This window comes from Spea bombifrons, chromosome 11 (assembly GCF_027358695.1).
Source record: "Spea bombifrons isolate aSpeBom1 chromosome 11, aSpeBom1.2.pri, whole genome shotgun sequence".
Classification (NCBI taxonomy): domain Eukaryota; kingdom Metazoa; phylum Chordata; class Amphibia; order Anura; family Pelobatidae; genus Spea; species Spea bombifrons.
Window position 1 is genome coordinate 33044866 of NC_071097.1, and position 22901 is coordinate 33067766.

The 22901-nt window shown below is 37.5% G+C and overlaps 4 protein-coding genes across 4 annotated transcripts; all 4 read left to right on the top strand.

Moving 5' to 3' along the window:
* Positions 1-2112: 2112 nt before the first annotated feature.
* Positions 2113-3076, top strand: LOC128468281 (olfactory receptor 1019-like). Its single transcript, XM_053449970.1, has one exon. It carries the CDS (start codon positions 2113-2115, stop codon positions 3052-3054), a length of 942 nt encoding a protein of 313 aa, XP_053305945.1. The 3' UTR covers positions 3055-3076.
* Positions 3077-9695: 6619 nt separating this feature from the next.
* Positions 9696-10695, top strand: LOC128469346 (olfactory receptor 1019-like). Its single transcript, XM_053451162.1, has 2 exons — positions 9696-9759; positions 10096-10695. The coding sequence occupies exons 1-2, from the start codon at positions 9747-9749 to the stop codon at positions 10686-10688; spliced, it is 606 nt and encodes a 201-aa protein (XP_053307137.1). The 5' UTR covers positions 9696-9746; the 3' UTR covers positions 10689-10695.
* Positions 10696-15200: 4505 nt separating this feature from the next.
* On the top strand, positions 15201-16112 carry LOC128468282 (olfactory receptor 1019-like; the record flags this gene model as incomplete). Its single annotated transcript, XM_053449971.1, has 1 exon — positions 15201-16112. A coding segment is annotated over exon 1 (912 nt), but the record flags the coding sequence as incomplete, so codon positions are not given.
* A 5343-nt stretch (positions 16113-21455) lies between these two features.
* Positions 21456-22394, top strand: LOC128468283 (olfactory receptor 1019-like). The gene has a single exon (XM_053449972.1). It carries the CDS (start codon positions 21456-21458, stop codon positions 22392-22394), a length of 939 nt encoding a protein of 312 aa, XP_053305947.1.
* Positions 22395-22901: the final 507 nt, after the last annotated feature.

Below are 22901 nucleotides of genomic sequence, written 5' to 3' on the forward strand. Positions count from 1 at the left end.
TTTGTTTACAGAAGGAACAGAGGAGGGACTTGAATGTTACTCACATTTAAAGTCGCAGGCAACTAGCAAATTAGCAACTGCTGTTTTTAACTCTCATGCATCGCAGACACCCTCACCTTCTGCATGCAGGTGTATGCAGCTTCTCCCTCCTACCTGTTGTGCAGTTGCAAGGCTTATCTGCCTCTCAGTATCTACTTTTTTGGTAGTTCTCATATTACTTATATAACCAGTGTTAACACTAAGATACTCTTGTGCGGCTTTTATTTCTGTATGTCCAAATTGTTTTTTGATGCGCTAATAGTTTCGGTTTACCCATTGGACAGTACAGTGCTTCAGAATATAATGATGTTTTCCCCTCTAGATTGTAAGCTTGCGAGCAGGGCTCTCTCCACCAAATGTATAGGTTTGTCTTGTCTCCACCAAATGTATAGGTTTGTCTTGTCATATCCCTTGAATTTATGTATTGTATTAAGCTCTGCGTAAACTGTTGGCGCTATATAAATAAAAGATAATAATAATAATAATAATGTTATAAAAATCAACTAATAATAATAATTATTATAAATTGGACGGTTCATTAAGAGGCGCTCCTGGCAGCTTGATTGCACAACAGAGCTATCTGACCCTAGTAATGCTGCCACCTCCCTGGATCTGCTCCCCTAAAACTAGGCCAGAAAACACCAGTCTGCAAGTCTTATATTCACAGAATTATAGAACATACAAGATGCTGAGAAATAATACTATTTGAAAAGTAAAGTCAAAGTCAAGTCAATAATTCGTATTGAATCAGTCTGTTTAATTAGCTGTCTTTATTATCGGATGTCTCAGGGGTCATTGTCTGTTTCATCACAGACTCTGACATAAAGTTTAACTCATGAAAGATTTTATTCTCTGGATGATTTGCTTTCGCTCTCACATAGTATAACAGATCAGCAAACTTCTGCCACTTCTTATTCTGTAACAGGTGCTGGGCTTTATTTGCTGTTTACAGGGAGATAACATAAAGATCGAACCAGCCTGCCTTCATCAACCGAGACAGATAAGTTGGATTTATTGGGTGTCAGTTGTCATTCTTTGCTATGTATGGTAGGAACTTGCTTATTATTATTAGTTTCCGACGTTTAAATACATCTAAGGTTGCAGGTTGAAATTGATGGTCAGTCTGAAAGGACTGCTACAAAAGTGTTAACAAATGTAATTATATGATATATAATATTCTTACTTGAAAAAGCACAACTAGATTTGAGCTCTGTACACGGCTGTAAGAAATATAGATCAAAAGACATCATACAATGCAAGCATTGTAAAAGCAACATGCATTAGTCTGCATTTTACCCAGTTAGACCATTATATAAAAGAGACTCACAGAGATTGGTATGTAACCATGAGGCGTATAAACCAGTAATGCCTATTTAAACCAGCAATTATTTAATTATTTGCTTGATCAAGTAAAAAAATGCCAGTGATATAATAGGTATCGCACTAAACAGTCATGAAAATGAGAAATTAAGTATTTTAAATATTCATGGATATAAGATAAATGTCCATGAAAGATGAGTTGAGCACTATTCTTCACCCTCGAATAAAAATAATGGAAAAACACGATGTATATTGTGGTACATTTAAATACTTTACTTTGCAGTTACTTATTTTCAGGCAGTATAGTGGGAGACAACTTATTTACTTTATTATGCCATAATATATTGCGTCATAACCAGGAAGTTTTCCTGCAAAAATAGTTGAGGTCGCCTTGCATAAATTTATAGTTAAATAGAGATGACTAAAGAAAAATCTCACAAACTTCACCGTGTATTAAGCAGGCTCATTAGGCTTTCTGATGATGGCTCTTCATGATGCACGGTGAATTATTGTTAAATGGTTTAAATTATCTACAATCTCACAGTTAGTTAATACAGTCTGAAAAGAAATGTATGCAGAACCTGCGTATTATAAATTTTTCATAATTTCTGAAGTGGTTGATAATGCTTCCCTGGGCTAGAATATGCCACTGCTTCTTTCTGTATATAAGCAATTCTGGAATATTACTCCTTTGTTAGTGATATTCTTCTTCTTTTTTTTTAATTGTTTTTCTTTTAGAAAGCGCTATACAAAATGAAATTGGAAGATAAGCAGAATGTGACAGAATTTTTAATCCAAGGTTTGACTGATATCCCCAAATTGCAGATCCCAATTTTCTTCATCTTCCTCCTAAGCTATATCATAATTTTATTAGGAAATATAACTATTTTTGTGCTTATTTTGAGTGATTCCCGTCTTCACACTCCTATGTATATTTTTCTGATGAACCTTTCATTGACTGATATTGGTAACACCTCAAATATTCTTCCAAAAATGTTAATTATTGTTGTAACACAACATAAGACAATTTCCTTTGTGGGATGTATAACTCAGATGTATTTGTTTATATCTCTGACACTCACGGAAATTCTCATTCTTACAGCCATGGCTTATGACCGATATGTGGCAATTTGTCACCCCCTCCATTACTTTATCTTCATGAGTTTACGATACACTGTTATACTTGCAGCTGCTTCCTGGATTATTGGTTTCATGGACCCTACAGGACATGCTGTTCTCGTTTCCAAAATGTCTTTTTGTGAATCCCACCTTATTGATCACATTTATTGTGATCTTTCACCATTGCTGAAGATCTCATGCAGCGGCAACTTTAAAGTAGAGTTGTTAACCTTTGTAGAAGGGGCAATATTTGCTGTTCTTACTTTCCTGCTCACTTTTTTGTCCTACATGTTTATTGTGTCTTCTGTTTTGAAAATACAATCGGCAGAAGGCCGTAAAAAGACATTTTCCACCTGCACTTCCCACCTGACCTGTGTTACTGTCTTTTATGTAACATTAATTTCTTTGTACATGAGACCATCATCAAGCTATTCCTTCAAACAGGACAAATATTTTGCTCTTCTATACATTGTCTTAATTCCGATCCTTAATCCTATTATATACACACTGAAAAACCAAGAAGTTAAGGATACATTGAAGAAATTAGTACACAGGGTGGTCATTAAAACATTATAAATATCTGTCATAACATTGCTTGGATTGGTGAAGAGGTAATGACATAGTAAGCGCTGCATAAACTGTTGGCGCTATATAAATAAAAGATATAATAATAATAGTAAATATCAAGATGGGTTGTGTCTGGATTTGGTCAGAATATGTTTAACAGTGGCCTTTTCTTTTTTCCTCACATTATTGTATACTTTTTAAACAGCATTTAAGGTGCCTTTTAGAATGATATATAAAATAAATGACAGATGGAAAGATGTATTTTCCTTTTGAAGGGAAGTATTTTTTTTTACAAGGACGAAGATGTAGACACAATTGTTTTCATCAATTTCTTGGTGTCATTTGCTATGAAGATGAAGGTGTAAAGAATCAACATTTTAACCCTTCACTGCCATCAACACATTGTGTACCACGCGCTCATTGGATATCATGACTGGCTCTACGGAGAAGTGGAAGAAAGCCGTGGTCTGAGATCCTGATCTATTTTCCGACAGCAGGAGCTAGAATGAATATAATTCATCCAATAAATTGTAACAAATGCTTCCATCACTGCTGAGCACTAACAATAGCATACCCAGCTTTAACCCCTTAATGACAAGACTGTTTCTTACTCTTAGTACACTTTGGGCCAATGGCTCTTTCAACATTTTTCAGTGTTAAGCTGTAATTTTCTTCTCTCTCGTTATATATTGTTTTTTTTTCAGGACAAGCAGGGCTTTCCTTAGATATCATTATTTTTACCATATTGTCTTATTTACTATAAAAAATGATAAGATATGGTGATATTTTGTTAAAAAATTGATCTTTTCTCACTTTTATTTGAAAAATCTTTTACTTTTTATTTAATCTTTTAGTTTTTGAAAACTAGACACCCCAGGGTATTTCAACCCTTTCCATGCACTAATTCTTCCATCAGCCTAGTATTTCGTTTTTTCCTCCACACATGTAGTACTTCAGGTGTGAATTTACAGCTCTTGGTATATGTCTTTATCAAACAACAACTTCAATATGTGTTCAGTAACATCTCCTGAGTACAGCAATACCCCCCATGCATTTGATTTACCCCATCAAATCGTACATTTTTTAAAACTAGGCACCCCATGGTGCCAATATTTTAACTCTTTCCATGCAACATTTTTTGTGAAGATGTAGCGCTAATTGTAAGACTTGCTCATAAAAAACTTTTTTGTATGTATATATATATAGAGAGAGAGAGAGACTTTTTTGTGACAGAGGGGGATTTTTTTTTATTTTTATTTTGTTTTATTTTACTAATCACATTGTGAGTAGTGAGCTTGGCAGCAATGCCATTCACTAATGGTGCTTTTGGTTGCTCTTCGGAGCAATTACAAGGCGATCAGGGCCGGGAGGTTGTGTTACTCACAGCAACACCGATTATGCTTAGGATTTTAGCCGGCCGCCATTCTTTTAGGGGGAGGGCTTTCCTCCCATGATCCACGGCCAGCCTTACTTGTGAGGCTTCCCGTGGATCCAGCAAAGCCGCTGATCATGTACAGGCTTTGTCGTGAAGAGGTTAAGGACACTCACTTCCATTCCCTTGTTTTACCTATGTTCACTTTGCAAGAACTGACACATAACAGTGTGCTGCCAGCACGTCAGTTTGTCTTTCGAGTGTCTTTTGAGTGTTTTGTAGTGAAAATGACCCGACGAATGCAGTGCAGGGCATAGACTGATAAAGTGAAAAATGTGGTGCTTTACTTTAAGTACATTTTCGTTTTACATACATGTTCTGGACCCATTGTGTACGTTAAAGGGGGTATCCCTGTTCAGTCTGTTCCTATGTGTAGTTAATCCCTCGTGCTAAATGTGTGTATGTTGTTAACCCCTTCAGTGCTGGAATTCAACTTCCATATGTATTTGTAATTAGCCTTTTAACTGTTGAAGTGCAGAACTTGTATATGTGTAGTTAACCTTGTCGCTGCTGAGGTGCAAAAATTCAGTGTAGTGTTAACCAGTCGTAGACTCGTAACTCTTCAGTGCTGGAGCGCGAAAACATTCAGAATGTAATGGCGTAATGTAAACAATGTTCCAAATTAAAAGTTGTGTACGTGGCACCATGACTGTTACTTATTTTGAGGCCAGTTTATTTTCTTATTGAATTTTGGCAAGTCTAGTTATACATGATTCACAAAATGGACACAGGAAGTATCGCATATGTGGAGTCACGTCAGGGTTCCTTTTTTTCTGTAGTGTATGGGAGCATAATATCTCCTACCTAATCTCCCTGGTCCCTTCCCACTGCCTCTAGCCTACCTTCTCCACGCAGCATTGCAGGGGTTAACAGGAACAGGAATCTGTAGGATCGCGCCAGGAGTTAAAGGTCCATACGAGCGACTCTATTGGTCGCCGGCAGGGGCCTCCTCTGGCATCAACTAATGAAGGGCAGCTGCCCTAGAGTCACTGTATCACCCTGTATGTCTTGTATCTATGTTGTGCTCTTAGTAAATTGCATCTAACAATTTTATAGGTATCTAAGAGATCCCGGAGTCATTTGGTGGCCTCAGGAACAGCACTTGGTATAGGAGATCCCGGGAGCATGACTGGATGATATCCATAGTTGGACTAAAAAGTTGAATAACCCATGGCTTGTTGTATCTGATTGTTATATGCATACTCCATGTGGGTAGCAGATGGGTCCAATCGTCTTGTAGATAGGATACAAAACACCTTAGATACTGTTCTAAAATTAGGTTGATACATTCTGTCTGTCCGTTGCTTTGTGGATGAAAAGCAGTCCGTGACCCGATAAGAGAGTGGCATGATGTTGCTCTCCCGGGTGTTCCCTGGTGTAATATTGTTTCTTTATCACCCTTTGCAGTTGCTGACAGTTCATATTGTCAGGTTCTAGCAGGACTGGTTGGGAGCGTAGAGCAGGGTGACCCAGCAGGAGGACAAGAACAAAAGTACAAGCGCCAAATCCAAATCAGGGCAAGCGGCGAAATTGCCTGGTCAGGATAGGAGAGAAACATGGAGTCCAGAAAACAATGCCAAGGTCAGGTGCCGGGAGGTTCAGGTGCTGCTTCACCCTCAGGGGTAGCCATCGGTTGTACCGGATGGTGGGCTGGTCCTGGAGCAGGACGTCCAGAGCATAGTTCTTGTAACTGGTGATGCAGGTCGGCTTGTCCGGCTTGTAGCTCTTGTACTGTCTGTGTCAGACAGTCAGTTAACTGTTCTAACTTACATGCAGTTTTGTGCCTACTTGGGGCTCAACCCCTTATTGAGAGTTTCAGGGCTGAAGAATTTCACGGTGTGTGTTTTCAGGTGGACAGTGGACGTGACACTTTGTATCCAGACTGACTTGTTGGTCTTCTCATTTAAGAGGTGCAGTCATACCCGGGAGGGGGAAAGAATAGGACACAGAACAGAACCAATGCTAACATTAGAATACATTCAATGTAAATCAAAAGTAAGTAGTAAGGCAGACCACTGGGCATTACCCCTGCTTCCCATGGCCATGGGGTCATACAAGTTCTGATTATGGTAGACATTTTTCCTAATGTCTACATACTAGGCAAGATGAGAAACTTATCATATCACCATACCATAATACTGATGAGTTAAACTTTTCCCATTCTGTGGAACTTAATTACTTGTGTAATAAATATTTCATAATAAAGTGAAGACCTAATCAAAATACTAATTAATATTGATATAGATTGCTTCTTTTTAGAGCTGAAACAACGAATCGATAAAATCGATAATAATCGATAACGGAAATCATCGATAACGATTTCCGTTATCGATTAATCGAGTGATCGATTCGTCGTTGGAGCACTAGGCTCCTTTTACTTACCTCCGCCAGCGTTCCCCGCTTCTGCTCCACGCTCTGCAGTCTCCGCCTTCTTCAAGCTACGTGACGACGGATGTGACGCGCGTCTACTATCAAGTTGGAAGTGGAACAAGTTCGTAGCGGAGGTAAGTACTCTTTATGTCTATTGTCTGTGCGAATGTTTATGTGCGAGACTGGGTGCGCGGCAGAGTGTGTGTGTGTGTGTGTGTGTGCGTGTGTGCGTGTGTGCGTGTGTGCGTGTGTGCGTGTGTGCGCGCGGCAGAGTGTGTGTGTGGGTGCGCGGCAGAGTGAGTGGGGGGGTGCGCGGCAGAGTGAGTGGGGGGGTGCGCTGCACAGTGAGTGGGGGGGTGCGCTGCACAGTGAGTGGGGGGGTGCGCTGCACAGTGGGGGGGGGGTGCGCTGCACAGTGGGGGGTCCGCGGCACAGGGGGTGGGGGGTCCGCGGCACAGGGGGTGGGGGGGCAGGGGATGCAGGGCAGGATGTGAGTGCAGGGCAGAGTGGGGCCAGGAGACTGGATGCAGGTCAGAGTGGGGGTGGGAGGGCAGGGTGGCAGACTGGGTGCAGAGCAGAGTGGGGGTTGGGATGCAGGGCAGGGTGTGAGACTGGGTGCAGAGTAGAGTGGGGGTGGGGGGGCAGGGCAGGGTGTGAGACTGGGTGCAGAGCAGAGTGGGGATGCAGGGCAGGCTGTGAGACTGGGTGCAGGGCAGGCTGTGAGACTGGGTGCAGGGCAGGCTGTGAGACTGGGTGCAGGGCAGGGCAGGGTGTGAGACTGGGTGCAGGGCAGGGTGTGAGACTGGGTGCAGGGCAGAGTGGGGATGCAGGGCAGGCTGTGAGACTGGGTGCAGGGCAGGCTGTGAGACTGGGTGCAGGGCAGAGTGGGGGTGGGGATGCAGGGCAGAGTGAGGGTGGGGGCACAGTGCAAAGGGGTGGGGGCACAATGCAAAATTCTTTTAAATAAACGAAAAATTTGCATATTGTTTTTTTTATCCGATTAATCGATTAATCGAAAAAATAATCGGCCGATTAATCGATTATTAAAATAATCGTTAGTTGCAGCCCTACTTCTTTTACTAAATCCCTTGGCTGCAGCCTACTTTTTCACTAGTAATAGGCGACTCTTGTACAAAGTTTAGCTTATTAAACTTTTCATACACTGGGGAATATTTCATTTCTCTTTCACCCAGTATAACAGAGCAGCAAATTACTGCCACCCCGCAGAGCGCTTGCTGCTTGTGACAGTCGGTGATTTCCACAGCGTTTCAAAGACAGACTTTCAGCAACCGGTAAGATTACAATCAACACATTGGTAAGTACTGTTCATACAAAGCTACTACGTTATACATTTTCATTATGCTCTTTAGCCCTGCATTTTATATTAATTTTTTTTCACTTTGAGAACTTCCCTTTTTTTTCTTTAAAATGCAACAAAGCAGCTTTATTCCAATAATGCAATTTTTAATGCCGCAAATATAGTAAATGGTTAATTTGCTTTCAATAGCAAAGAGAAACACAGTCTAAAAAATTACTTCCTTACAAACTAAGACTGTTTCATTTTGCGAATGGTTGTCTACTTAGGGGAACAGGTACAAAGTACAACTAAATATATAGTTGAGTATGTATATATATATATATATATATATATATATATACATTTTGTGATGAACACAGGATATAGATAGATAGATAGATAGATAGATAGATAGATAGATAGATAGATAGATAGATAGATAGATGTGTGTATATATAATCAGGCAATGGTTTAAACAATTTGAAAATCGGTATGTAAGGTTATACTTATGAAAAGAAAAAATTTCGGTGCACTAAGCTAGTCTCAGGCTCAAAAATACAAATGTATAATATGAGGCCTACCAAACAGTGTGAGCATGCTGCAAATACAGTGTGTTGGCTGTACAATGTATACAAAAAACAAAATACTGTCTGCGCTTCTCACCCTAATAAAGTTGGCAACAAATATATAAACATAATATTAATGAGAGATTTTGGTTATATGAATTGACAAAAGCATAATTAAGGTGAGATAAATCTTAAGTACGCTTTGGCCAATTCATATAACCAAAACCTCTCATTTATATCATGTTTATATATTTGTTGCCAACTTTATTAGGGTGAGAAGCGCAGACAGTATTTTGTTTTAAGGTTATACTTATAAATAAGTTTTATTAAAAAGTATATATATATATATTATACAACATACATTTTATAGCAGTTTTTGGTATTTTTAATTGGACCATGTGTTGCCTATGCTTCCTTTAGTAATGTATGTATTTTCTGTAGTACTCAGGCTATAGAATTATTTCCAGCGCTGAAAGGTTCTACATGATTCAGTGCGACAAATTAAAGGAGAAGCCCGGTACTTTTCGTCAACCTCCACCAAAAGGAATGAAAAAACACGATGTATATTGTGGTACACTTAAATACTCGACTTTTATGAATCTGTTTAAGGAAACTGCAGTTACTCTTTTTTCAGGCAGTATATCGGGAGACAATCCTGCCCATCTGCTCACATTCCATTCATTTATTTTATAATGCATCATGAAGCAGAGTTTTCCTGCAAAAATAGTTGAGGTCGCCTTTATAGTTAGAGACCACTTAAGATAAAACTCACAGATTTCACCATGTATTAAGCAGGGTCGGCTCTTCGTGATGCACGGTGAGTTATGTGGGTTAAATGGTTTCAAAATTACATGTATGCGGAAGCCGCATTTTATGATTTTTAATAATTTCTTAAATTGTTGATATAATAATAATGATAATGCTTCCCTGGGCTAGAATATGCTAATGCTTCTTTCTGTATATAAGCAATTATTGAATATTATTCCTTGGTTAGTGACATTCTTATGTTTATTTATTTTAGAAAGCGCTGTACAAAATGAAAATGGAAGGTAAGCAGAATGTGACAGAATTTTTAATCCAAGGCTTGACTGATATCCCCAAATTGCAGATCCCAATTTTCTCCATTTTCCTCCTAAGCTATATCATAATTTTATTAGGAAATCTAACTATTCTTGTGGTTATTTTGAGTGATTCCGGTCTTCACACTCCTATGTATATTTTTTTGATGAACCTTTCATTGACTGATATTGCTAACGCTTCAAATATTCTTCCAAAAATGTTAATTATTGCTATAACACAACATAAGACAATTTCCTTTGTGGGATGTATAGCTCAGATGTATTTGTTTATATCTCTGACACTCACTGAAGCTCTCATTCTTACAGCCATGGCTTATGACCGATATGTGGCAATTTGTCACCCCCTCCATTACTTTATCTTCATGAGTTTACGACACACTGTTATACTTGCAGCTGCTTCATGGATCATTGGTTTCATGGACACTACAGGACATGCTGTTCTCATTTCCAAAATGTCTTTTTGTAAATCCTACCTTATTGATCACTTTTTTTGTGATCTTCCACCATTGCTGAAGATTTCATGCAGCGACAAGTTTACAGTGGAGATGTTAACAATTGGAGAAGGGGCAATCTTTGCTGTTCTTGCTTTCCTGCTCACTCTTTTGTCCTACATGTTTATTGTGGCTTCTGTTTTGAAAATAAAATCGGCAGAAGGTCGTAAAAAGACATTTTCCACCTGCATCTCCCACCTAACCTGTGTTTCTGTCTTTTATGTAACGATAACTTCTTTGTACATGAAACCCACATCAAGCTATTCCCTCAAACAGCACAAATATTTTGCTCTTCTATTCATTGTCTTAATTCCGATCCTTAATCCTGTTATATACACACTGAAAAACCAAGAAGTTAAGGATACATTGAAGAAATTAGTGCACAGGATGGTCATTAAAATATCCTAAAGAGCTTGGATTGATGAAGATGTAGTGACATATTAAATAAAATAAATATCAAGATGTGTTTGGATTTCTTCAGAAAAATCTTTTAATTTTTTTTCCCTTATATTATTGTATACTTTTTTTCCAATACTTTTTTCTTGACGTTTTGTATTTTGTAGACTATAATAACTTCCAATAAACTTTTGACATTGAGGAAAATACATAAAAAAATGTGTTAGGTTGGCTTCAGTAGAGGAAAATAAATACATTAATGAATATTGAAATAAGAAATATTAACTGGATTCAATATCAAAGAAAATGTTTCTGTATCAGAAAGCATTAAACACACACTACCGGATAACAATGAGTAGCATCAACTGCCAAGTTAAAGAAAATTAAAGGAAAAAATACAATAGCAAATTGAATATAAAAGGGTTTTTTAAGCAGCAGAGTGGCATATAGGGGGTGTAAGGCATATCTGGGGGGCCGAATGGCATATATATATAGAGTAACATATTAAGTAAGAGTTTCTTTGATGGCTATAGTGGATCTAGGTGCCCAGAGCTTATCACATAAAGCCACTGAATCTAGAAGAGAATGAGACATATATTCCGTGTTTTTATATCTAATAAAATATGTATTTCTTCTGAAAATTATGGACCCAGATTAGTTTTCCATTTATTAACTAATTTTGGTAGCTAATAGTAGTTATTCTAGCAATTTTGATTTAGATTTGGAGATACCATGAGGTAATCAGATCCAGGAACCTTATGAGGATTGAGAGATTTAATAACCTCTTCTTTGGTAGTCGATTTGCTTTTTTGTTCCCCATTTTCATGAGAGATCTTAGGTATAGATGTTTCCAAGAAATCTTGGATTTCTTGAACGTGTGGATGAAAGATTGAAGGATCCTTTTTCAAATTATATAAATGGCCATGAAATGTAGCCAAAGTATCTGCAATATGATTAGGGTTATACACTCTAGTACCATGTGCATGAGTTTTGAGAACTGTTTGTCTCAACTTTTTAGCATACTGAATCGTCTTTATTGTCTTTTTCATGATAATTATGTTTTAAGTCGTCTCATGGCCAATTCAGCCCTGGTGGCTTTGCAAGCTCATATTCGTTTACACGATAGTAAGGCCATTTTTAATTGTAACAATTAGACTTGGGGGCTGGCCAACTCTTCGTGTTTGTCTTCATGTTCGTCTTCATGGGGAAAAAAATCTTTGTATGTGTTGGGTTTGGCCGAATTTTTTTTACTGAGAATCCCCATTTGTAAGTTATGGCGTGTATTCTTAAACCTGATAGGTGATAGGTCCTAACTTTTGGCAGGTCAGGGTAAATTTATCTAATCCCCCTAAAATTTAACGTGAAGAATCTTCCTAAAATGTATTTTTCCCTCTACAGATACTAATGTATCCATTATTTACCTTTGAAGACCATCCTCTTTTCATACTACCTTATGTAAACCTAATAATATTTGATCTGAATTGTAGTCTTATACTGTCTTATCTGATGGCTCCTTAGTTATGCATGGATAGTCAGTTAACTGTTCTAAATATCATGTAGTTTTCTGCCTACTTGGGGCTTAACCCCTTATTTAGAGTTCCAGGGCTGAAGAACTTCGCCGGTGTGTGCTTTCCAGTGACAGCGGACGTGACGCTTTGTATCCAGACTCTCCCCATTTAAGAGCTGCAGTCATACTCTGGGGATGCATGAATAGGACACAGAACAGAACCAATGCTAACATTAGAATCCATTCAATGTAAATAAAAAGTAAGTAATAAGGCAGACCACTGGGCATTACCCCTGCTCCCTGTGGCCAGTCTTCACGGGCTCGTGCAAATTCTGATTGTGGTGGAATTTTCCATATTATTGATGTGTTAAACTTTTCCCATTCTGTGGAACTTAAATACTTGTGTAATAAATATTTCATAATAAAGTAATGACCTAATCAAGATACTACCGTATTTGCTCGATTATAAGACGAGGTTTTTTCCAGAGCAAATGCTCTGAAAAATACCCCTCGTCTTATAATCGGGGTCGTCTTCTAATCAGACCCCAAAAAAATGGCTGGGGCCATGCTGCTTACCGGTCGCGAGCAGCGTCTCTTCCGTTAGAAGCAGGAGGACAGGAAGCTTGTAGCTTCCTCACAGAACTCTCTCTCCCCCTCCCTCCTCTGGGGGCGGGGCCAGAGAAGTTGCTGGTACAGCCGGTCCCCTGCAGAAGTCTTCGAGTGAGAGATCTGCAGTTCAGGTAAGGGGGTGGGGGAGGGTTTTTGGGTAAGTATGTGTGATTAATGTGTGAAGTATGTGTGATTAATGTGTGAAGTATGTGTGATTAATGGAATGAATGAGTATTTAAATGTTTGTGAATGTGTGTTTGTGTGTGATAGCATGGATGTGTAAGGGGGGTGGGGGTTGTAGCATGGCATAGGGAGGCTGTAATCCCACTACTATCATCCCCAGGTTCCAGCATGTACTGGCTGCCTTGGCTTGATAGGAGTGTGATTGCTGTTAGCAGCAATCACACTCCTATCAAGCCAAGGCAGCCAGTACATGCTGGGTTAAAAGGCATATCATGGGGCTGAGTGGCATATAGGGGGTTAAAATGCATTTCTGGACCTCCAGAAATGCATTTTAACCCCCTATATGCCACTCAGCCCCATGATATGCATATATACCTCCAGAAATGCATTTTAACCCCCTATATGCCACTCAGCCCCATGATATGCCTTTTAACCCCCTATATGCCAGAGTGGCATATAGGGGTATAAGGCATATCATGGGGCAGAGTGGCAAATAGGGGGGTATAAAGCATTTCTGGGGGCAGAGTGGCATAACTGGGGGGGGGCAGGTTGGCAAATAAAAGGAAATTTAAAAAATATATTTACATGAATTAATATTTACTGGTAAAACTTTTTTTCCTATAGGGTCGTCTTATATTCAGGCTTTTTGTTTTTTTCCTAAATTAATATTTTGATTTGGGGGGGTCGTCTTATAATCGGGGTCGTCTTATAATCGAGCAAATACGGTAATTAAGGATTATATAGATGGCTCATTTTATTAAATCCCTTGGCTGCAGCTTACTTTTTCACTAGTAATAGGCGACTCTCGTACAAAGTTTAGCTTATTAAACTTTTCATACTCTGCAAATTACTGCCCCCCCGCAGAGCGCTTGCTGCTTGTGACAGTCTGTGATTTCCACTGCGTTTCCACTGCGTTTCAAAGACAGACTTACAGGTACCGGTATGATTACAATCGACACGTTGGTAAGTACTCTTCATATCAATAACAACTTCATGAGCTTCAAACTACTACATTATACATTTTCATTATGCTCTTTGACCCTGAATTTCATATTGATTTATAAAATTAACTTCTCTTTTTTTTAAGACCATGAGTGCAACGAAGCAGCTTTATTACAATGATGTAATTTTTAGTGCCGGAATTTGCTTTCAATAGCGAAGAGAAACATAGATCTTAAAATGTCTCATGTGTAGTAATGTCTCGCTTACTGTTTGATTTTGCTGACAAAAGATGAGTGTCTACTGGGTGAAAATCTGGATTTAAGATGGCAAATTAAAATATGGTTCTAATATATTAATCATTGTGAGTTTATTATAAAAAAATACAGTTTATGTTAAGCTACAGTAATGTCAACAAACATATATATATAAATTTTTTTTAATAATATATATTATAATAATATTTCCACATTTTCCAAATTAAACAAATATTTAAAAGTAAAGACATTGATAACTCTTACTTAGGGACTCAGCTATTTCTGTGTGTTGAGAACAGGATAACTATATATATATATATATTTTTTTTTTATTTTTTTTATCCATTCAACCAGTTCAAAATGGGAATATAAACTTGTAAATACGTTAGTATATGGAACTATAATTGAAATTATTAATACATGTAAAATGATATATACATTAGAAATTACATAGCAACTTTTGGTATTTTTAGACCATGTGTTGCTTGTTATGTCTGTCTTTTCTGTAGTAAAATTATTTCCAGCAATGAAAAGTTTACCATGATACAGTGCAATGAATGAAAGCAGAAATGTCATTCTTGGATGAGGGTTCGTGTATTCCCTAAGCCAATACAGATATAAAAGACACTTTTCATAATTAGTCTAATGTAATAGTAATAGTGATGACATTTTTGGTTTTGTGTTTTTCACTTGCTTCATTTTTGCCATTAATTACTATTTATGTAATATTTTATATTTTATAACACTGAGTAGTTGTAAAACGTATAGGAACTAGTTAACTGTTTTAGTGCCAGAGTAGTGAGAAAGGACTAGATAAAAATCACAAAATTTGACTGCCTGAACTGTGTATTTTTTTTTTTTAACTATGAATCACATACTTGATAAAAGCATTGTAATTTATTCACGTTCATATTTTTAGACAATTTTGGGCAGGAAGCAACTGCTTTTTAATATTTGTATTTTTAAAAACAGCTGTCTTGAATATTAAAGTAATGTATATATATATTTATATATATTTGTTTAACCAGAATGAAAATGATATTAGAGGAAAAAAAGAACGTGACAATGTTTTCAATACAAGGCCTGACGGATATCCCTGAACTCCAGTTCCCAACATTCTTAATTTTTCTACTCTGCTACATCATTATTTTCTGGGGAAATATAACAATTTTCCTTGTAATTTTGAGTGATTCTCACCTTCACACCCCCATGTATATATTTTTACTGAACCTTTCATTACTCGATATCAGTAATACCTCAAACATTCTGCCAAAAATATTACATATTCTCCTAACAAATCATACATTTATTTCTTTTCTGGGATGTATAAGTCAAATGTATTTCTTTCTGTCTCTGACACTTAGTGAAGTCTTATTGCTTGCCGCCATGGCTTATGACCGATATGTGGCAATTTGTCACCCCCTCCATTACTTTTATCTGATGAGCTTAAGACACACTTTTGCTCTTGCAATTTCTTCATGGGGCATTGGTTTCCTGGACACTATAGGACATGCGGTCTCTGTATCTAATCTGTCCTTTTGTGCATCTCATCTTATCGATCACATTTTTTGTGACCTCACACCATTGCTGAAGATCTCTTGCAGTGATACCTTCAAAGTGGAGATGTTAACCTTTGTCGAAGGGGCAATATTGGCAGTTCCTGCATTCCTTCTCACCTTAATCTCATACGTATTTATTATCTCCACCATTCTACAAATAAGATCAGCAGAAGGACGACAAAAGGCTTTTTCTACGTGCACCTCCCATCTGACCTGCGTTACTATATTTTATGGAAGTATCATTTGTCTGTACATGAGACCGACAACGAGTTACTTTCCAAAACAAGACAAATTTTTTGCTCTTCTATTCATTGTCTTGATTCCAATGCTAAACCCTGTTATATACAGTCTGAAAAACCAGGATGTTAAGAGCGCTTTTAAAAAAATGAAAAAAAAAATAATGTGCTAGAGCAGGGGCGTCCAACATGCGGCCCGCCGGACCTTGAGGTGTGGCCCGCGTGGATCTGCAGGCAGGGCAACCGGGATCGCAGAGTCGCAAGGTCCCTGTTGCTTTCCTGTGGGTTGCTCGCACTGCAGTGTCTTTTGTACCGCACAGAGGAAGCGGAACCCAGCGGAGTCAGGTGAATTTGTGATATTGCATGACTCCGCTCCCTTCCTGCTTCCGCTGTTCGGCACAAGAGACGTTGCTCGCGAGCTACACAGGGAGAAGCAGCAGCCCCTGCAAGTTAGAGATCTGCAGTGCAGGTAAGAGGGTGGGGGTGGGGTTGTATGCCTGATTGAGGGAATTAATCTGAGAATGAATGAGTATATGAATGAGTGTATGTGTGACAGCATGGATGTGTAAGTGGGGGGCATGGCACAGTGCGTCTGTAAGTGACCCCATACACAAGGGGGCAGCTAGCCAGGTTTCAGCATGTATTGGCTGACTTGGAATGATAGGAGTGTGATTGCTAACAGCGTGACAGGTCACATTTGGGAAGTGCGCTTTTTTTCTCCATTTTGGTCAGTCTGTACCTATGCCCTATCTTTTAAATTACACACCCCTTGGGTATTTGAAGTGCTTTTATTTTAACTCTTTCTATGTTGAGATTTTTGAAAAATTTTTGCACTTGCTTAAAATGATAAACTTTATTTTTTTATTTTTTATTTATTTTTTTGTCATCTTGCGGATGGCGAAGATCACTGGCAGTGGTGGCTGTGACCTCTGTAAACAATGTATGGCGGAGGTTGACGCCTCGGGGAGGGGCCAGACATGGCCCCCGATGCCGATCTCGCCGTTACTGAATGCCTCGAAATCGAGTTAGTTTATTTAAGTTAGTGACGGTTCAGGACCGTCAAAGGTCGTTACGTGACCGTTTTTGCATGACGGTCCTGAACCGGCAAAGGTCGCGAAGGGGTTAAAGCTGCTCGAACATACTCTGTTGTGTGCCTTCGTCTTTGTTTACGCTTTGCCGCCACGAAAACTCACCCGAATACGAATGCACAAGTCTGATAACAATCACAGGAACGTGATCGGACCAAATGATATTACCTATAGTAGAACAATGTATTTGCTGTAACATACTTATCAACCATTATATAATCAATCCTGGAGTATATATTGTGAACCAATGAATGAAAGGTATGAATGAAAAGGTATATTCCCTCAGTAAGATGTAAGTACATCTTATAGTCCATATTCAATACATAAATTGCTGATCCCTGCGCTACTATCTTTCTGGAAATGTTTACCCTTTATAATTCTGTTATAAGAAATGTTAAGGGATGTTAAAGTCACCACCTACTAAAACATTTCCTCTTTTGTATTTGTGGATTTCTTGATATATCTTGCATAAAAATAGAGACTGATCTGTTAATGGCGCATAAATATTAGCCAAAGTAAAATCCTGTTGATTGATAGTACAGATTAGAATTTTGTATCGACCATGAGGGTCCAGAATGGATTTATGACACCGAAAACATTGTGTCTAAAAAAAAATAGAAACCCCTCATTTTTTCAATGGCAAAGTAGAATAATAAGCTATAGGACATTTTTTAGCATCCAAAAATTGGTATATTAAGTAAAGTAAAATGGTTTTCCGGAAAAAATAAAATATGAGCATGTGTAGTTTTAGCGTCCTCAAATGCTACTCTTCGTTTGTGACGGGAGTTTAACCCCTTTTACATTTATAGAAAGTGAATTCAAAGACATAACTTTGTAAGAACAAACTCTACAAATAAAGTGGTTCTAAGTTCTACCAAGAGCCTCTTTCAGAATCACGTACAAAATGTAATAGATAGGCCAGTAATAACTAAAAAAACAAAAAAAAAACTGACTTTAAAAGTAATTCCATGTCTTCAACTCTGAATGGATTAGACCCAAGTATTCAGAGAGCAACAATAATATCTTAGTATATTGGAGGGGAGATTTAGTATAAAGCCATTTATAATCTTCACAAAGAAAATTTGTTGCAACACTTCAGTACTCTGGGACTTATAGTCCTTTTGGAGAAATAGTTAGTCAATTAGATGCAGATCTGTCTCCTGCGTTCTTCTTTTTCGGCGTCCCTGTCCATATTTTAGTGAGATGACCTTTAGGAGGGCTTGCAATAGCATTGCTTGATTCTCCCATCAGTCCTCATCTTTGTAAAAGATCCAGGCCTTCTCCCAACGATGCAACGACGGCTGTCTCTCCATTTTTGGTGATAAGGAGTTCCACTGGGAATCCCCATTTCTAAATAACGGCATGGTCCGTAGAGCTGAGGTTATGGGTGCTAAATCTCGCCATTTTTGAAGCATACCTTTTGGTAACAAGCCTTCTCAAATACCTAAGGCCATTAGCTCTTCTGTAAGATACATCCCCTGTAAGAAATGTGAGCATCTTTATACATTTTATTTCATCACATAAGTTATGGTGGGTAAAAGGTGATGGAAACCCTTCCACTTAAATTTAAGGGGTAGTAGAAGTATTATTAAACACTCATCTACAGACACCAGACAAGCCAGAAGGCTTGTTTTTCCCTCAGAAATCTCAAGGTGCTTTCACAACCACAAGGGATTCTGGGTAGGCACATGCAAATAAGGTTAACAATTATCACCTTTGCCTCTATATCCACTTTATACATGGAACCCTTGAAAGTAATTGCCCGCTGTACAGAACAACCTTTATACAAAACTCAGGAAGAGGTACAATAGCCAGATCACCACTCATGGACAGCTGTTTCGTCCTTCATGGGACTCGTCAGCATGAGGTTGTGATGTATAAAGTGGATATAGAGGCAAAGGTGATAATAGTTAACCTTATTTGCATGTGCCTACCCAGAATCCCTTGTGGTTGTGAAAGCACCTTGAGATTTCTGAGGGAAAAACAAGCCTTCTGGCTTGTCTGGTGTCTGTAGATGAGTGTTTAATAATACTTCTACTACATTTTATTTGAAACATAAACCCTCTTAAATCTTTTCTTTGAAATGCAATCCCCCTAAAACTTAACGTTCCTTTTTTTTGTGTTATAAACGTTATCCTCTTAAACCTAACCGGCCTAAACCTTTTATTTAAAGTCCTTCCAAACTTCCTATTTAAAACTTAACTCATAACGCATTTTACATTAGTTACACTAAAACTTTCGCTCTTTCCCTGCACAAATACTAAAGTTTACCCCTGAAGATCACCCACTTGTCATTCTACATTAAGTAAACCTAATTATTCCTGATCTTAATTTTAGTCTTATACTGTCTTATCTGATGGGTGCTTTGTTCTACGTGGGCAGTCAGCTGTTCTAACTTTCATGCAGTTTTGTGCCTACTTGGTGCTCAACCCCTTGTTTGGGACTTCCAGGACTGAAGTGACAGCGCACGTGACACTGTGTATCCAGACTGACTGGGTGCATGAATGGGACACAGAACACAACCAAATGCTAACATTAGAATATATTCAATGTAAATAAAAAAAGTAATAAAGCAGACACTGGGCATTATCCCTGCTCCCTATGGCCAGTCTTCATGGGGTCATACAAGTTCTGATTATGGTGGACATTTTTCCTAATGTCTACATACCAGGGAATCTGAGCAACTTATCATACCACCATACCATGATATTGATGAGTTTAACATTTTCCATTCGCCAAATACTTGTGTAATAATATTTAAAAAGTAATCAAGATACTAATTAAAATGTATATAGATTGCTTGTTTTTTTACTACATTCCTTGGCAGCAGCCTGCTTTTTCACTAGTACTAGGCATCACTTTGTGTCTTCTACCTGTTGTTGCATCACCAACTCCCGTACAAAGTTTAACTTATTAAACTTTTCATACTCTGGGGAGTATTTAATTTATCTTTCACCCAATATAACAGAGCAGCAAATTACTGCCCCCCCCCCGCAGAGCCTTTGCTGCCTGTAACAGTCTGTGTTTTCCACGACGTTTTAAAGACAGACTTACAGGTACCGGTAAGATTACAATTGACTCCCACATTGGTAAGTACTGGTCATATGAATAACAACTTCATAAACTTCAAGCTACTACATTATACATTTTCATTATGCTCTTTAACCCTGCATTTTATATTAATTTATTTAATTAACTTTTCTCTTTAATTTAACACCGTGAGTGCAACAAAGCTTCTTTATTTCAATAATGAAATTTTTTATGCCGGAAATATAGTAAATGATTAATTTGCTTTCAATAGCAAAGAGAAACACAGATCTTAAAATGACTTCCTTACAAACCAGGATACTAGGAATTTTACACAGGTGAAATTACATCTTCTCATGTGTAGTAATATCTCATTTACTGTTTGATTTTGCTAACAAAAAATAAGTGTCTACTGGGTGAAAATCTGGATTTGAGATGGTAAATTAAAATATGGTTCTAATATATTAATCATTGTGAGTCAGTTTAAAAGAATACAGTTCATGTTAAGCTACAGTAATGTCAACAAATATATATATAATAATAGAAAGAAAAAATATTTATTTATTAAATTTATTAAATATTGTTTTAGAAATAAAGACATTGATAACTCTTTCCGTGTGTTGAGCACAGGATAACTATATATATATGTCTGTGTGTGTCTGTGTGTGACTGTATAAAATTGAGCAATCCATTAAACCAATTTTTGAACTACAATTGAAATAATTAATGCATGTAAAATGATATATACAATACAATATACAATATATAAATTCTGTGTTGCTTGTGTTTTTGAGTAATGGCTTTATTATCTGTAGTACTCGGGCTGTAAAATTATTTCCAGCACTGAAAAGTCTACCATGATACAGAGCAACAAATTAAAGGAGAAATTTCATTCATGTATGAGATTCAGGGAATTCCCTAAGCCAAGATAAGTATAAAAGACACTTTTCATAATTAGTCTAATCTAATATTAATAATGATGACATTTTTGGTTTTGTCTTGTTTACTTGCTATTTTCTATCTTTGCCATCACTTCTTATTGATGTAATATTTTATATTTTATTACACTTAAGTAGTTTTAAAACATACAGGAACTAGTTAACTGTTTTAGTGCCAGAGTAGTGAGAAAGGACTATATAAAAATCACAAAATTTGTCTTAATGATATCTAGACAAGTACACTGAAATGTGTAGTTTTTGAGCTATGAATTGTATACTTTGATAAAAGCATTGCAATTTATTCACGTACATCTTTTTAGACAATTTTTGGCAGAAAGCCCTGGTGCAACTGCTTTTAATATTGGCCTTTTTTAAAAACAGCTGTCTTGAATATTAAAGTAATGTATATATATTTATATATATTTGTTTAACCAGAATGAAAATGATATTAGAAAATAAGAAGAATGAGACAGTGTTTTCAATACAAGGCCTGACGGATATCCCTGAACTCCAGTTCCCAACATTCTTAATTTTTCTACTCTGCTACATCATTATTTTCTGGGGAAATATAACAATTTTCCTTGCAATTTTGAGTGATTCTCACCTTCACACCCCCATGTATATTTTTTTACTGAACCTTTCATTACTCGATATCAGTAATACCTCAAACATTCTGCCAAAAATATTAAACGTTCTCCTAACACAACATAAATTTATTTCTTTTCTGGGATGTATGAGTCAAATGTATTTCTTTCTGTCTCTGACACTTAGTGAAGTCTTATTGCTTGCCGCCATGGCTTATGACCGATATGTGGCAATTTGTCACCCCCTTCATTACTTTTATCTGATGAGCTTAAGACACACTTTTGCTCTTGCGACGTCTTCATGGGGCATTGGTTTCCTGGACGCTATAGGACATGCGGTCTCTGTATCTAATCTGTGCTTTTGTGCATCTCATCTTATCGATCACATTTTTTGTGACATGACACCATTGCTGAAGATCTCTTGCAGTGATACCTTCAAAGTGGAGATGTTAACCTTTGTCGAAGGGGCAATATTGCCAATTCCTGCATTCCTTCTCACCTTAATCTCATATGTATTTATTATCTCCACCATTCTACAAATAAGATCAGCAGAAGGACGACAAAAGGCTTTTTCTACGTGCACCTCCCATCTGACCTGCGTTACTATATTTTATGGAACCATCACTTGTATGTACATGAGACCGACAACGAGTTACTTTCCGAAACAAGACAAATTTTTTGCTCTTCTATTCATTGTCTTGATTCCAATGCTGAACCCTGTTATATACAGTCTGAAAAACCAGGATGTCAAAAGCGCTTTGAAAAAAATGAAAAAAAAAATAATGTGCTAGAGAATCATACATCAACCTTCATTTTATACATTTCTGAATTATATAGACGGCTTAATAAACAGGTAAAAATGTATCACACCTTTCTATTTGTTACAAATATTGCACGCAAAGTTATTCTCAATTGGCTTTGCTTCTGGGCTCTTAAAGCTGTTGAATGTACTGACATCAGGGTGGGTTGTGTTTGATGTTTTACATTTTTATAAAAAATATAGATATTGTGCTAATTTCTGTTTATATTTGCAAGGATTCCTCAATGTTAAACGTAAAATGGCTTCATGCTTACTAATGTTCTGTTGACTTAAATAAATAAATAAATAATAATAAAGACAAGGACGCTAAGTCAGCAGCTGATTTCATGAAGACAGTTAACTTCAAAACAGGATTGTTTTGGGTGTCTCAGGACACACAATGTTTCTAGTAGATGCATTAACTCCTTAAGGACAGAGCTGTTTTTTTTCCATTTTTGTACCCATCTGCTATGTTTGGTTTGGATTAATTTTTTTTCTC

Bases quoted from the DNA above. Each gene is read 5' to 3' on its own strand.
- LOC128468281 (XM_053449970.1), top strand. From the start codon at position 2,113: ATGAAATTGGAAGATAAGCAGAATGTGACAGAATTTTTAATCCAAGGT.
- LOC128468283 (XM_053449972.1), top strand. From the start codon at position 21,456: ATGAAAATGATATTAGAAAATAAGAAGAATGAGACAGTGTTTTCAATA.